The sequence below is a fragment of the Sminthopsis crassicaudata genome, chromosome 5 (assembly GCF_048593235.1).
Source record: "Sminthopsis crassicaudata isolate SCR6 chromosome 5, ASM4859323v1, whole genome shotgun sequence".
Classification (NCBI taxonomy): Eukaryota; Metazoa; Chordata; class Mammalia; order Dasyuromorphia; family Dasyuridae; genus Sminthopsis; species Sminthopsis crassicaudata.
This window is the reverse complement of record NC_133621.1, coordinates 15,511,405-15,528,211: the sequence shown is the minus strand read 5'-3', so window position 1 is coordinate 15,528,211 and position 16,807 is coordinate 15,511,405. Positions and strand designations below refer to the sequence as shown.

Genomic DNA, 16,807 nt, shown 5'->3' with positions numbered 1-16,807 from the left:
AGCGGGTTTTGCTACTGTCTCGGGCCTTTGGGGCTGAGCCTGGGCTCAGGCTCGTCCGGAAGGGGCCGGGTCCACCGGCTCCAGAGCTCGGGGTCCAGCTAACTTCCGAGGCAAAGCGGGCGGACCGCCCGGGAGGGTAGGCTCCGCCCCTTGCCCCGCAGGGGGCGGGCCTCTGGCCTGATTGACAGCCACACCCCCTCTCACGCCCGGCCTGCGACCTCGGTAAACAAACAGCAGAGAGGCTGCGGAGTCGGGGGCACGGGAAGGGCGGGGCGGGGCGTCTGCGGGCGACGAGCGGGGGTGGAGCGACTCTGGCCCCTCCCCCGACCCGCGAGCGCCCCCTCTCATTGGCACGCGGGCGGAGGCGTGCGGGGCGCGGCTCCGCTATTGGACAGCGGGACTGCCGGTCGGCGGCGGTGACCGCGGGAGGCGCTCCTTCGCCCGCTTGCTCGCTCTCAGCATGGCAGCCGCGCTGGTGCTCCGAGGGGCGGCCGGCAGCCTGCTGGGCCGGGGCCGGCGGCAGGGCGCGGGACGGGCCGGCCTCGCGGCGGGTAAGGGCCGAGGGCCTCGCGGCGGCGCCGGAACCGGGCCGGGCGGGCGGCGGGGCTGGGTTGCTTGGGCCGGCCGGGCCAGGCCTCGCTGACCTCCAGAGGGAGGGAGGGAGGGTCGGCGCCGGGGCTGGGGCCGGGCTCGGGGCGAAGTCGGTCTGTCACGGGCCCCGCCTGCCCCGGGGGCGGCGCGGAGTCGGGATTCGAACTCGGGACTTAGTCCCTGCCGCTGCTGCTCCCGGGAGGCGGGGGGACCTTGAATGCCGGCACCACCGGACTCCGGGACTCCACCTCGGAGTCCGCGACCCGGGCCGGGCTGCTGCAAAAGAGGGAGCCGAGGCCGGGGAGAGGAGGAGGCTCACGTCATTCACGGGGGAAACCGAGGCCCCGGCGCGGCCCCTCCCACATCCAGGGACTTGACAGCCCTGGGAGCGGGGATCAGTAACCGACCAATCAGCTTCCTTGAGTGCCGGCGTGGGCCCGGCGCGCACATTTAACCTAGCGGGCAGAGAAGAATGTAGGATGACCGTGGCCTCTGACCTCAGGGACCGCAGCTGTTGAGTGGATGCTCCTCCGCCTCCTGGCCTTCCTCCTCCTCCTCTTTCACCTCCTAGCCTCCTGTCTCCTCAGTGAACTCTTCTTCCTCCTCCTCCTTCCCTCCTGCTCTGGTCTTCTTTCTCCTCCTCCTTCACCTTCTAGTCTTCCTTCTCAAGGTACTCTTCTTTTTCCTCCTCTTCCTCTTCCTTCTCTTTCATCCTCTAGTTTTCTTCCATCTCCTTTATCACTCCTAGTTTTCCTCCTCCTCCTTCCCTCCTCCTCTACTAGTCTTCCTCCTCCTTCACCCCCTAGTCTCATCTCCTCTTCCTTTCTTTTTTTTCTCAGTGCCTCCAAGTAGTGGCCAGGGTTCCATTAAAAACCTCATTCCTCTGGATCGGTCAGTGAAAGGGAATCCCGGACTTTGCCTTTCCCGGCGCTCCCTTGGTCGGGCCTCTTGCTGTGGCTCTTAGAGAACCAGGGTCCTGCCTTCTCTTGGGCAGAAATGAGAGGGAGCGAGCTGCCCTAAGGGAGGAGTCCCGGGCCAAGGCTCTTAGCTCCTCAGACAAGTCTCATCCCTTCTCTTGCAGAGTCAGAAGACCCAAGTGCGGATCTTGCCTCACACTCTTGGTGAAAGTCACTTGGTCTGTCCAGATCTCAGTTTCCTCATCTGTATAATGAGGGCCTTGGACTCAGTGGCCCTTCCGGGCCCTTCCAGGCCCTTCCAGCTCTGAACCTGTGGCTCTGGGTCTTACTTCCTGGGCCCGACACTCAGCCCTTCCTCCTTTACCCAGTAAAGCCTCATGTGCACGAACCGGGCAGGGGACACACAAGAAAGAAATTCACAGATTGGATCTCCATCCAGAGGAGGAATTCATGTTGGGAAAACATAAAGAAATTGTCCTTCCTTCCTTCCTCCCTCCCTTCCTTCCTTCCTCCCTCCCTCCTCCCTCCCTCCCTCCCTTCCTTCCTTCGTTCCTTCCTCTTCACCAACTATCCTTCCTTCTTTCTTTCCTTCATTCCTTTCCCCTTCCATCCCTTCTTTCTTTCTTCCTTCTTTTTCCCCTTCCATCCTTTCTTCCTTCCTTCTTCACTCCCTCCTTTTCTTCCCTTCCTTCCTCTCTCTTCCTCCTTTCCTCACTCCCTCCCTTCTTTTTTCATAGTTCATAGTACACTGCATGTGGGAATTATTTCTCTTTTATGAGTAATGAAAGTTCCTATAAATTACTAGGGAAAATTCTAGGGCCTAAGGCTGTAACAGTAATAGGAAGAGATTAATTAGTCAGCCAGAGGAGATAAGAGGTACCCAGAATGAACAGTGAGAAGCCTTTTCTGTTTGTTCCACGCCTCTCTTTTTGCCCATCTCTGATATTTTGGGCACATTGGCGCCACAGTGTTGTTATGATGATGTACAGTTACACTTTTAAGTACAACCTTGCCTTGAGGGGATTTATGGAAACCATTTTTTTGAAAAAAATTTTTTACATTGTCATTTCTATGTTCTGTGATATCTTACTCTCCTACTTTGAGTTTAGTAGAAAAAATAAATTTCAATTTGAAATAATTGCAAAAAGTAAAGACATCTGCCCATCACTTATTGAGAATCTTAGAGATCTTAAGAAAAAAGGTGACTTGCTGAAGAGCCATTATTTCAGTTTTACGATCAATCATTTAATTGTGTAGTGTTGTCCAGTGTCCTATTTGCCACCATAGCCCTAGAATGTACATCATCATTAATGTAATAAAACTTGATTTTAAAAAATCTGTTCTCTTCACTTAGTTTCAGGTTATGGTAAGAACAGAATAACATAAAGATATTTAAAATAGTCAGTGGTCACTAAAAAAAAATTACCAGCATAAAATAATGTGTCTTGGTAAGCATTATGGAAGGGTTTTTTTTTTTAAAGGTAAGTTTTGTGTGTTGCCCTAAAATTGAGTTAAATGGTTTTTTGTTAATTATGGCAGAGAGAATTCAAAAGATGTAAGTTTTCCCCAGAAAATGTTTTGCCGGTGGTTCACTAACATAGACATGGGGAAAACCCATCGGCATTAAATGGTATTAATCAAAATGACCAGCTTATTTAAGGATGGAACCCAGAATCCCGAAGGGGATTTTAAAAAAGGATATACATTGATTCTCTGGAAATTTAAAATAAATACTTCCTTCACATTCTAGAAAATGTTCACTTTAGTCATCTATATGTTACTCTGTGTCAAAATTTGACACAATCAATCAAGCATTTATTAAGTGCCTACTGTGTTGACACTGTTGGGCGATGGGATACAAAAATTAAAAAAAAGTCTCTGCAGGTGCACATAAATACGTATACACAAGATAAAGACCTAAGAATAAGTACTGGGTGGCTAGAGAGGGAGAAGCTAAGGTTTCATGTCCAGGGAATTCTGGTTAGGAGGCTGGGGGGAGCAGAGAGCAGGGGGCCTGGCCGCATCCTGGGCTGGGGGCACAGGAGGAATATGTTGGGGCCAGCGGATGGAGGTCTGATAATGCCTGGGGACCAGTAGGGGCCTCTGGAATTGGCTGTCGGGGATGAGCTGGTCCACCCTGAGCAGCCATGGGGTGCAAGGTCTGGGAGGGGGAGCCAAGGAGGAATGGCTGTCCAGGCCAGAGTGAGGGGGCTTTTCTGGGGGGCTGTGGGAGCCACAAGAAGAGGGGGACTCGGCTACCATTGGGGTAAAAGCCCAGGAGCCTGGATGCAGGCATTCAGGAGATTCTGGGAGTGCCTACTGGTCTTGTGACCCAGGCTTCTGGCCCAGCACAGGAGGTCAGCCATGGGAGCTGGGGAGAACAGAGAAGGCCGGGAGCCTCCCAGCCACTTGTCACAAAGCCCTGACTCTGAGATCGCACTCGGGGCCTGCCTTGGTTTTCAGGGCAGTCCCATACTGTCTTCCTTGGCAAGCTGGGATCCTCCAATCTGGACTGCCTTTCTGGGTGTGCTGGGACCCCCCAACCTGGGTGGCCTTCCTGCTAGGACCCCTTAAGCTGGACAGTCTTCCTGGAAGGTTGGGACCCTCCCCCAAGCCAGGCGGCCTTCCTGATGTCCTGGGAAACCCCTTCTCCCAAGCCGGATGGCTTTCCTGATGTTATGGGATTCTGTGCAAGTCGGGAGGCCTTCCTGCTGGGACCCCCCAAGCCAGGCAGCCTTCCTACTGGGACCCCCTCCCCCCCAAGCTGGGCAGCTTTCCTGACAGGCTGGGACCCTTCCCAAGCTGGGCAGTCTTCCTGGGTGGGTGTGTTGTCATCTTGGCCCTGTAGGTGCCCTCATTTCTGGGGGGAGCATCTTCCTCTTCCCACCAGTGTGTCCTTCGGCAGGCATTGGTGTGTTGGCCTTTGCCCCTTCACCCCCAGGCTGACTGTGGTACAGAGCCAATGCCAAGCTGAATGCCCATGTGAAGGTGGGTCACGCCCGGTCCTGTCACTCGTTGGGCACTTTGAGAAGGCAGAGACTGTCTGATTCCTCTGTGATCCCCCATCCTGCCTCCCTTTGGACTTAGTACTGGCCCAATCATTGTTTTTGAAGGAATGAATTGGAAATAAGTGTACGGCCCCATCATGCCCTTAGGAGTATTAAGACTTCCTAAATTAGAGTCCACTCAGCTCACTAAGGGCAGATTCTGAACCTTCTATTTCCTTTACATCATTTGCTAAATGCAAATCAATCTCGCACAATGTCGTGCTTCTGATTATTATAATTAAGTCAGGAGCATTAGTGTCAAGGAAGTTTGGATTAATAGACTGGGCTTCTCATTAAGTGACTTATAAAAAGAAAATAACTAAGATTGAAGCAGGATGAAAAGCATAATGTGTCCCTCAGCATTGTGGGTCTTTTTTCTTCCGAAGATGCCTCTGGTTATTATTGGGCTGAAATATTTAAGTCAAACGCCCTTTAAGACAGTGAGTACCTTTAAATTGGCACTGAAAACCCCCTGGCCCAGAGAGGCGTCCCATGTTAGCTCCTGGAAGAGTTGGGGTTCAGGTGCAAATGTTAAAAAGATGGAAGTGGAATACGCTAAGCACATCTCTTGGTGGACTGACTCAGAGCACATACGTCTATAGCATTTGTCTTTAGGAAATATTTAATGTTGAAGACGGAGTTGATTGGATGAGTGAATGAAAAAGCATTTTTTCTATGTGTGTGTGTATGTAATTTCCCACTTTCATGTAAATGAAACAAAACTTTTTAACTCATTCAAAAACCACGGAAACAATTTCTTAAGTGCTTCCTGTGTGCCCAGCACTTTGCTAAACTCTGGAGATGAGAATCCCCAAACAGACAGGCCCTGCCCTCAGGGAGCTCCTAGTCTAGCACAGAGCAGTGGCCAAGAAAAGACATTCACCAGGTGGTACATGGGACCATAGTAGAGCAGACTGACTGATGTGTCTCTTCAGGAGCGATGGTCAAGTTGCTTTGATCCAGTTTTCTGAAGTGGAAAGGGTTTTGGGAGGAGAGTCCCCGAGATAAGACAGCTTGATAGTAAGGAAAGACTGGCTGGGCAGAAGGAGTTAACATGAGCTTCGGGATGTCCTGTTACAAATTCTGAATGAATGTGTTTCGTTTCACTTTAAAGTAAGGGCCTTTTATTTTAGGCTCTGCAAATAGACATCTCTATAATTACCATGTGCTGCAGTTAAACTTTCGTTTGTTGGAACCCATCGAACAACATTCTTGAAACTTGCGTTGTTTTATTGGAGGCAAAAGTCGCATTGAAGTCAGTTTGAGAAGGGTCAGCAGCAGTCGGGTTCATGAGTGAGAAGACGCCAAATTTTGTGCGACTGATTCACGTCGCTAGGACAGTCTGAGGCCTGCATTGTAGGAAGAGGTGAACAGAGGCTGGAGGGGATGTTGGGGATGGAGAAGGAAGGAGGAGGGTGGGAATAGGGGACAGAGAAGGAAGGGGATGGAGAAGGAAGGAGACAGGTGTGAGGGACAGAATGAAGGGGACGGATGTAGGGGATGGAGAAGGAAGGGGGGACGGATGTAGGGGACGGAGAAGAAAGGGGACGGGAGTCTGGGAAGAGAAGCAGGGGAGCTTCAGAAGTACAGCCAGAAAGAAAAGCAGGGTTCCATCATAGTCTTCCCTGGGGGTTACAGGAAAGAGACAAAAGACAAGGAAAAAGCCCTTGTCTGGAATTTATTTGAAGTACAACACAGCTTTGGAGCACCATGCCATTCTGACGCGGGGTGCTGTGTCTGCCCACATGAAAAGACCGTCCGTGCCCATTATTATCTTCACCAAGGGCAGGACCAGGAAGGACCCTCTGGTGTTCCTGTGTTGCCTGGGAAATCCCTTAAGGGCCTTACTTGCTTCCTGGGCCTACTAAATACTTCTCTATCTCCTTTTAGCACACTGGTGAACGAATATTTGATGGCAGGGAGTTGTCTACCTGAATTCTATCTCCTGAGGCATTTTGTGGGCAGCTGGAGGGGTAGTGGGTAAAGCTGTGGCTTTGGACCCATTGGTCCGGGCAGCTTGGGGGAAGTCAGTTTGTTTCTGGGCCTTCACTTACCGCTTGGACCAAGTGACTTTTGAAGTCCTTTCCTGCTGTAGGCCCTGAGCCTATGATCTCCAGCCTTATATCTCTTTCTTCTGACTCCCAGATTATTACTCCTTTTTGGTGTACTTGTGCCCCTTTGGCGATCTGCTGCAGCCCTATTCACATCCTTCTGGATTTTTCTTTTAAATTCACAATGGAATGAAATGCTGAATTTTTATAGAGGTTGTTAAAATTCAACATTTGTTTTCTCCATCCTAGTTTTATCTCCCTTGGATTTATCCAAGGACTGTGGCCTCCAGTTTAAGAATCCCTGCCCTAATCCAGCCTTCCCTCCCATGCCTGTAATGCATGGCTAGCTCTGAATAACTCACTCTTCTGCTCTAAAAACTTTTAAGTGTCTCCTCTTTGCTAAATAAGCAGGGTTTTCAGCTTCTTATTCAGCTGTTTAGGGCCCTCCACAATCTTGTTTTTAGTGTGTTTCTCCAACCTTCTTTCATACTTCTCCGGTTCTGAACCTTTGATCAGACTATCCTCCTACCCTCTGACTCCCACCCCTCTTTTTCCACCAGGTGAGACTTCTGGGTCCCATTCAACCTTCTACCTCTCAACCTTCTCTCCTCTCAAATTTGTCATAGAACATTGATTTTCTCTTTGTACTCAAAAACTGTTTATTAATCCTAATTTGTAGTGCAATTACCCAGTTTGTTTAAGTGTATGTATCTTATCCCAGGCCTGCGGTACTGGATCTGGGGGGTATTTCATCTTTGTGGCCCTAGTGTTGAGCACAAATGCGTTTGTGCACAGGGAGTATTTGACACATGGTTCTTGCATTGAATCCTGCAGAGCTTTTTCCTTCAGTAATGGCCATCTGGAAGACCTTACAAGGGAAGGTTTTTATTTTAAAAATTAGTCCTCAAGCCTTTTTAAATTTTATTTTAAATAATAGCTTTTTATTTTCAAAATACATACAGAGAGTTTTCAACATCCACCCTTGCAAAACTTGTGGTTCCAAATTTTTCTCCCTTTTTTCCCCCCATTCCCTCCCCTAGGTGGCAAGTAACCCAATATAAGTTAAACATGTGTGATTCTTCTATACATATTTCCACAAGAAAAATCATATCGAAAAAGGAAAAAGAGAAAAACCCCAAAAAGCAAGCAAACAACCCGTCTAGTATCTGTGCCATGAAAATCCCCAAATGAAGTCATAAAGAGTAGGGCATAAATGTAACAACTGAACAGCAACATTTCTGTCTCCAAGAATGGACCTTCACCCATGAGGCTGCCAATGCTACCTTTCAGAAACACCTAGACTTTTTTTTTCCCAAGAAGCACCATAAAATCAGTGAATAGCCAGTCTTGAGGAAAGCACTAGACTGAAGGTCCATGGTAGACCAAGGCCGTGGGGCCTGGAACCAAACACTTCCCAAAGCAGCTATTTCTTTCTCCAGCTCATTTTACAGATGAGGAAACTGAGGCAAGTAGGGTTAAAAGCTAGGAAGTGTCTGAGACCATATGTGAACATAGGCCTTCCTGGCTGCAGGCCTGGCACTTTATCCACTGTGCCACTTTGCTGCCCGGAATCAGTAGTGTGACTTGGGACAGTGCCCAGCCCTCTCCTGGAAGTTCAGATGATTTGTTAATTTGTAGAGATAGCAGAAAGGAGATTTCTGCTCTTCAGTTTCTGACACTGATTAAATCATGGGTGGGGAGGATGGTGGGAAAAGAGTCAAGGATTCATATAGCAAAGACTTATATTGCAGAAGTTCTCTGTGGTGTCCCTTTAACTAGTAAGCTTTCCTGGTAATTTCAGATATTAGTTAATTAAAAAAAATGTATTTTGAAAAACTAAAATAGTAAAAGATACCTCTGGGGTAAATGGTACTAAAGTGAGGTCTCAAAGTACTACTAATAAGATTCAGATATTACTGGGGTGGAATTTTAATTTCAGTGAGTGAAAATAAACATATTCAGCAACGAATTAACTTATTAACATGAATCCAAGTATTAGTCTACTTTCTCCTGAAAAGAAATCAGAATGCTCTCCTGCCCTGTTATAGATGAGGCTTATTATTGTTAGTTTGGGAAGAAGTTCATTTTTCAGCCTTTGATTTGAAACAGCGATTCAGACTTCATAAAAAATAGAGCTTCTTAGAAGCATTATTAAATTTGTTGTTTTTAAATAGGAGAGAGGGAAGGAATGGGTGTTGAAACAAAACATAGCAGCTAATTTTCTCTGAGATATTAATGATAATAAATTTAGGATCATTAGAAATTGCAATGCTTATTCCCTTATTGATACTTTTATTTTAACACATTTTATTTTAACATTTTAACACAATCTATTATGGATGTTTTTGTCAAAGAATTGGAATTTTAAAGTTATTTGAAGTTTTAAAAATTCATTTTGTCATCCTGATTGAAAATGTTGTATTGAAATCAGCGTGTTCTAGGTCAATGGCTTCCAAAACTCCAGTTGGATTCATTGGACTGGGCAACATGGGAAATCCGATGGCCAAAAACCTCATCAAACATGGATACCCTCTCGTAATTTATGATGTATTCCCAGAAGCATGCAAAGATTTCAAAGATTCAGAGCAGGTAAAGTAACAATCTTTGTCTGTGTATGTGTTTGTGGGCCACGTGTGTGTGTGTATGTATTGGACAACTGTAGGGTTTCCAAATGTTTATGTTTTACAATGAATGAGTATTGGAATGAGCAGTGGCATCTTGATGAGACATATGCCTAGTACAATTTTAAATCTGATATAGTAAAAATGTTTTCCCCTTCATAATATAATGAGTTCTCTGGCTTCCTATCTGAGACTTATGCAAAGGAGATGATTTCTCTAAGGAAGTAGAAATTGGGAGGGAGGATCTGTGCAACTCCAGGTGATCTGCTCTTCTTCCCCAGATTTGGCCAGATGGCCTTTGTTGTCATTTTAGAGTTCTTTCTCTCAGGCTTTAATGGAGAATCTAGCAGCGAGGTGGCCAGGCCTGGAGTCAAGAAGACCCGAGTTCAAATCATACTTCCTGGCTGTATTCCCTGAGCATGTCCCTTTACCCTGTCTGCCTCTTGCTCCTTATCTATAAAATGATTTAGAGAAGGAAATGACAATCTGCTCCAGTGTCTCTGCTAAGAAAATCCCAATTAGGTGTCACAGAAAGTCAGAAATGTCTGAAAACAACTAAACCATTGGGGATTCAGCATTGGGGATGCAAAAGTAATCTGAAAACATTCTCTATTCCCAACAGCAACGCCATGAGCAGTAACTAATAGAAAGAATTTCTCTAGCACTATGGGGTTTGCTAAGTACTTTTACACATACCACATTTGATCCTCATAACTATCCTGTGAGGTAGTATCCCCATTTCACAGATGAGGAAACTGAGGCAGACAGTTTATGTCTCTGGCTCATTAACACAACTGGTACGTATGTGATATAGAATTTAATGCGGGTCTTCCTAACCCTTGATCTTGTGCCATCTCACTGCCTAGTGAAACTTATACATATATAATAAGTACACATAGTATATTTTGATGGAGGAGAGAGCCTTAAAACCTAAGAAGATCAGGAAAGGCTGTGTAAAGAGGGTTTGAACTAGGTTTGTGGCAACATGAGGACAAAGAAGGGCATGAATTTATAAGAGTTTATGGAGCTAAAATTGATTATATGTGGGAGGAGGGAAGTGGGGGAGGAAAAGGCAGGATGGTAGTGCTCACAACAGAAAGCAATCTGGGGAAAAGCCCTAGCCTTGCTATGTGTTAGTGAATTAACCCTTAAATCTTTTAAGTCTCAATTTCCTCATCTATAAAATGGAGATAATGCTACCTGTAGTACCTTCCCACAGGCTCCTTCAAAAGGATCAGAGGATAATTAAATGGCTTTTAAAAAATGAAGTTGGAGGATAGAATGGGTCTGACCAATATACAAAGAAATACATATTAGAGAAGGAGCTGAGAGGGTAGTTTTGAGTCCCTTCAGGAATGGGTGAAATTGTTCTGGTTCAAGGCAGTTATATGACCTAATGCACAAGGGCGATCATGAAAGTTTGGAAACACATTTGTTGGTGGAGTTGTCTGCTAAATGGGGACACAACTCATTTCAGTTCAACAAATGTGAATTACCTGCTCTGTTTAGCCCAGGTGCTGGTTCTTGGGCTACTGGAAGCCAGGACTCCCATGATCCTCCAGCATTTAACTTGCCTAATCACTGTTTTGACTTATTAAATATTTTGAAGCCAGTCTGTTAGCCATCTTTTTTCTCTATGGGAGTTCATTTTTAATTTTAGAATGAAAGTTATTGAGAAAAGAGAGTTTGGTTTGCATAGATTTATGCAGCTAGTTATAAAGGAAAATTTACTTGTAGTCCAAAGTATTGCACATATTGCTATCTATCTGCACACACACACACACACACACACACACACACACACACACACACACACATTTATTTTGTTTGAAGTTAGATTTCATTAGGCAGGGAGCTGCCTCTATCAATACTATAGGTCACCTCCTGCACCCTGTGGTCTCTGGGAGCAGCCCAGGATCTGGGGGCTTGTGGCTTGCTCAGACTTGCCCAGTGTGTGCCACTAGAAGAACTTGAACCCCGGCCTTTAATTCTGATTTACATAGTGCTGCGATCTGCAAAAAGCCTGTATGAAGATGATCTTGTTTGAGCCTCCCAACCTTGTGCTGTTATTGCCATTTCTATCTGAAAACACTGTGGCTGTGCAGAAAGGGTCTGGCCGTAGTCACACAGCGAGTCTGTGGCAGGATTCAAACTTCTTTCTTCCTGATCTCTAAAGCCCGTGCTCTGTGCACTGTGGCAGGCTGGCTTTGTAGCCCATTACTTGTTTCGACTTTCTTCTTCGCCAGATTATTTGCCAGTTTCAAGCTGGTGACCAAGCTCTTAGAGCTGGTTTTTACATTGCATCATTTCTTTGCTCTTTCTTCTAACTCCACTAATGGAGGTGCTACCTGGGCCAAACGTTGGCAGCAGGAAGAAAAAACAATAAGTCAGCTTCTGAATGAGTTGATTGTAAATATTGAAAAATAAATTGCTTAGTTCTTTGAATTCTGAATTAAAGAAAAAGACTTGGTAAACCCATGGAGAGAAATCCTATATGTTTATTTTAGACTGGGTAGGGGGTAGGGACAGCAATAATATAAGACTACAGATGCAATTCCTTATCCTCATTTTGGGCTGGAGTATAACCTTCTGCCCTGATACTGATCACTGTTGCTGTAGCTGTTATATAAAGTGGCAGTGCCCTCACTGCAATGGGCTTCTTAAAAATTCCCAGAGGCTATTGGTTGCCAGGCATATGGACAGTGGCCATAGTTTAGTCATTCTAGCACCTCCTGAGAATCTGTAAAAAGAATAGTTTTGCTTCTTACACTGATGACTGTATCCTGAAGAAAGTCCTCTAAGAAAAATTTTTTTTCATAAATGACTCTTCAGGGAGGTCAAAAGGAACTTGCAACAAATTGTTGTTTAACTTGGATGACTCAGCCAAGAGTTTGTTTCAAAGAAACAAATCATTCTCTGGGATTAGTTCTCCAGCATCATACATTCCCAGTAGCTTTTTTTATTTGTTATTGTTGGTTGAAATAATAATGATGGAATCTTTAAACTGATGGAAGTATCCCTTAATAAGAATTTGAGCTAAGAAATAGTATGATTCCATAAGCATAAAAGAGAGATATATTATAGAGATTCATAGGAAATGAATATCCCTGATTTTTTAACTGTAGGGGATTTGATGGAGACATTGAAATAGAGAGATTGGACTGTATTAAAACTAAAAGCTAAAATAAGTTCTGAAATTATAAGTAAGCTTTCTTGTATCCCACAGAGAAATGAGGTTCCATTTAGAAAAAAAAAATTCCATCAAGTGAATCTTAGTTGTTTATTGATTGCCATTTTTTAAAAACTGGAAATGTATCTTTATGGAAAAAGAAAATCTTATTAAACTAAGTTGAAAAATTCTTAGGGAGAATTAGGTGGTATTTAGTTACTTTATCAATCAATAAGTATTTATTAAACTCCTGCTGTATGCCAGAAACAGACAAACATGAAGTAATCCCTATTCTCAAGAAGATTACATTCTCTTGAGTCCTCTGTTGTCTTTTTTTAAATGGTTTTGTACCTCATATGTTTTAGTAATAATATTAGTCTTTTTCAGGGGAAAAGAATATGAGCTATGTGAACCCTACCATGAATTAGCAAATATGGCTTGCATTTATGTTTTTTTTTTTTTTTTTTTTTTTTTAATTTAGGTTTTATAAATAATCAGCTACTCTGCTCAGGTTTCCACTGGGCCTGAGTTTGACTCTGTCTTTGGTATCTTTTAGAGGAATAGACATAATAATTTTGGGATCCTTGTAAAGCCTATGAGCTGTGAGTGGGAAGGTGATATTAATACTTATGTCCCTACGCAGAAGGGAAGCACTACTGCCCGCTGTGTAGACTCCTAGAGTTGGAAGGGACTTGAGACTAACTGATCCATTTGGCACTCAAACAAATCCCTGCTCTAAACCAAATGACTTAAGTTTTGCCTGAGGTACTCTACTTATGGCAAACTCACAGCTTCTTGAAGCTGTCCTTCCCATTTTGGATAGCCCAGGGTCATCTCTAATTGTTCTAACCCATATCTGGCCACTGGACTCAAAAGGCTCTTGAGGGGAAAGTGAGATAGGTTACCTTGCCCAGACTATCCTCACTCAAATACAACTCACTTGCATGTCATGGTGTCATCACCCGATGTCGTGGTCCTCTTCAAGAAGAACAATCAACAGACAACAATAACAGGCCTCAGTAGTAGGAAGTCTTCCCTCACTTCGAGCTTTTGTCTGCCCCTGCCACTTCTCATTTCTAGTTCTGTTCCCCAGGGGTAAGAAGAGCAAAGATATTCCCCCCAAGTATTTGAAAAGGCCTCTCATGTTTGCTTTCAGTCCTGTCTTCTGTCAGCATGTGACACCTCTCGGTCTTTCTCCATGTTGGTTGCCCTCCTGTAGAAGAGCTTTCCTCACCGATTTTTCATTGTCTTTCCTGCAGAATTGAAAATCCTCGGTAGATGTAGTCTGACCAGGAGGAAACAATGGCAGGTGGTTAGTCAGTCTCTAATCGTGTCTTAATTTGGTCAGAAGCACAGAGCCTTCCTTCGTTCTCCCCTTCAGCTGATAATGCCATGAAGTGGACATGGCATCTACTAGTTTGTAAATGAATCAAGTGAGGTTTTGAGATAAAAATTGATAGTACTCGATCTTTTGCTTAACCTCTGATGATAGATTATATCTATTCTTTTTTATATAAATATGGATGGAGGCAGTTTGAATAGATTCTAATAAATTGCCTAAATATTTTCAAACTAGACAAGGTCTTTTAAGGGCTTAGGGTTACTTTACAAGATTGACTTCCTATTTAGTAATGTTTATCAAATGCTAAATATTTAGTATTGCTAGAGAAAAACTATTAGAGCAAAATGATCTTCTTTTAATTGGTTTGAAATGTTTGCATCTGTGTTTTTGGATTAGTGATCTCTAAGGCTTTTCATGATTCTCCAAAAATAGAGGCAGTGAAATCTGTATTCGTTAATAATAACAATATTATTACCTCATTTATTTGGTGCTTTAAGTGGAAAAGCACCTTACTAGAAAATCAAGGTCAATGTAGCCCCTGAATCCTGTAGCTCTAACAACACATGTTTAACTCTGATAACTTTTGATAATTGTGTCCTTAGGGTTCATGGTTGCATAATCATAATGCTACTTCATCTTTGAATTGTGGATGATTCCTAGTTCTCAGCAATCCTGTGTTGGTGGAAGGGATCTTGGAGGCCAGAGAGTATGACCTGTTCATTATTATATACAGGTAGACTGACTTGTCTGGCATGACATACACAGTTTGTGGCTAAAAGAATCTGGAACCCTCAGGCATCCTATATGTGAATTAGGAAACACCATCATCCGCCCAGTTATCCTAGTTTGTAATCTGTCATCCTCCATGTACTTAGTCTTGCTCCCAATGTGGTTAGCATGCTTTGCTATTTCTCCCTTCACAATTTCTTTTGTCTGTGTCCCCATTTCCCTGCTCACAGTTGCCAAAGTGATTTTCCTAAAGTGGAGGTCTGATTGTGCTTTCTCCTTCCAAGGGGGCTTCAAGCCCAAGTTGGTACTAGAACTTGGAGATACATGCTCTTGGGGAAGTTGAGGCCTTCCACTGGAGAGCATCTCTGGCCCCCATGTGCCTTTTTTCTTCAGGGGAAGTTCAAGTACAATCTAATATTTAGTTTGGAGAACTGAAGAGATGTCTGATCAGGTGAGACTCACTAAATAGGAACAGTTGTCTTAATTATTTATGGTGTTGTTGAAGTTCCTTCATGTTTTGCATTTTCTATTGAGTGAAATAACATTTTGTATTTGAGATTTAGTTTTTGTAAGTCTTACATGGGGCTTGAAAGTGTTTTTCCTTTTTTGTGGAGACAAAAATATATTCCGAGGTAACACTCCAAGTGGGCTTGGTTCATATTTATATAATTATCATTATCTATAAAACCTGTTCTCGCCACCCCTCAATCTGGAGTAAAAAGGGAGGCTAGGATCTAGTAGGTTAGTTTAGGGCTTCTTTGCTGGAACTCTGTCTTCCCAGAAATCAGCTGGAGTCAGGATCACTAAACGTCTTTATTCTTGATCTTTTACCGTCAAGGTCAGGGGATTAGGCCTAGCAACCTCACACACACCTTCTTCCCTCAAACACATGGAGAGACTGAGTCAGCTTCTGCGTCTCAATTCCTCTTCCTCCTATTCCTCCCACACACTTCATTTCCCCCTCTTTGTCCCACCAATCAAGTCAGCACAGGACAGCGGGGAGGGTCAACCCTCAAACAAGTTAATAGGGAACTGTCCAATTGGCAATTAGTCTCATGTGCTTCATTATCCAAGTGCATTGCTCAGTTCTAGCCCTTTGCACTTCTTCTTCTTCTTCTTTTTTTTTTTTTTCTTAACAATAGCTTTTTTATTTTCAAAATGTATGCAGAGATAGTTTTCGACATACACCCTTGCAAAACCTTGTATTCCAGATTTTTCTTCCTCCCTTTTTACCTCTTCCCTTCTCTAGACAGCAAGTGATCCAAACTAGGTTGAACACATGCAATTCTTCTATATGTATTTCTATAATTGTCATGCTGTACAAGAAAAATTAGATCAAAAAGAAAAAAAAAAGAAAGAAAAAAAAGTAAGCAAACAACAAAAAAGGTGAAAATATTATGTTGTGATCCACACTCAGTCCCCACCGTCCTCTCTCTGAATGCAAATGGCTCTCTCCATCACCAGATCATTGGAACTGGCCTGAATCACCTAATTGTTGAAAAGAGTTACATACATCAGAATACATCCTCATACAGTATTGTTGTTGAAATGCATAATGATCTCCTGGTTCTGCTCATTTCACTCAGCATCAGTTCCTCTAAGTCTCTCCAGGCCTGTCTGTATTCCTCCTGTTGGTCATTTCTTACAGAACAATAATATTCCATAACATTCACATATCATAATTTATTCAACCATTTTCCAACTGATGAGCATCCACTCAGTTTCCAGTTTCCTCCCACTACAAAAAGGGCTGCCACAAACATTTTTGCACATGTGGGTCCCTTTCCCTCCTTTAAGATCTTTTTGGTTTATAAGTCCAGTAGAAACACTGCTAGGTTAAAAGGCACACAGTTTGATAGCTGTTTCAGCATAATTTAGGGAAGGGCTTCTTAAAACTTTTCCACTCTGTATCCCTTTTTGCCTGAGAAATGTTTTTATGTGACCCTGAATATATAGAAATATAAAATAGGTATGCAAATCATACATTTGCTGGTAATCATGATTTTGTGACCCCTACATTAAGTAATCCTACCCCATGTGAAATTATGACTCACAGTTTAAGAAGCTTTGCTCCAGGACCTACTTTTAAAAGGAGATGCATTTTGTTTTTCCAAATATATATAAAGATAGTTTTTAGTATTCATTTTTGTAAGACTTTGTGTTCCAGATTTTTTCTCCCTCCCATCCCCTTTCTCCATGACAGTATATAATCTGATATAGGTTAAATATATACAATCCTTTTAAATGTTCTTCCATATGTGTTATGTTTTGAAAGAAAAATCAGAACAAAAGAGAAAAACCAGAAAAAAAAGGTTATGCTTTGGTCCATATTCAGTCTCC

General features: G+C 43.7%; 1 protein-coding gene across 2 annotated transcripts in view; it reads left to right on the top strand.

Annotated features, from left to right (window-relative positions):
- Nucleotides 1-340: 340 nt before the first annotated feature.
- The window catches only part of HIBADH (3-hydroxyisobutyrate dehydrogenase), a 134,240-nt gene continuing 117,773 nt past the window's right edge, over nt 341-16,807 (top strand). Inside the window, exons 1-2 of one of the 2 annotated variants that reach the window (XM_074270726.1) lie at nt 341-551; nt 9,038-9,195. In XM_074270726.1, the coding sequence (XP_074126827.1) occupies nt 461-551; nt 9,038-9,195 (249 nt within the window). In that variant the 5' untranslated portion in view covers nt 341-460. The other variant, XM_074270727.1, reaches the window with a different exon arrangement.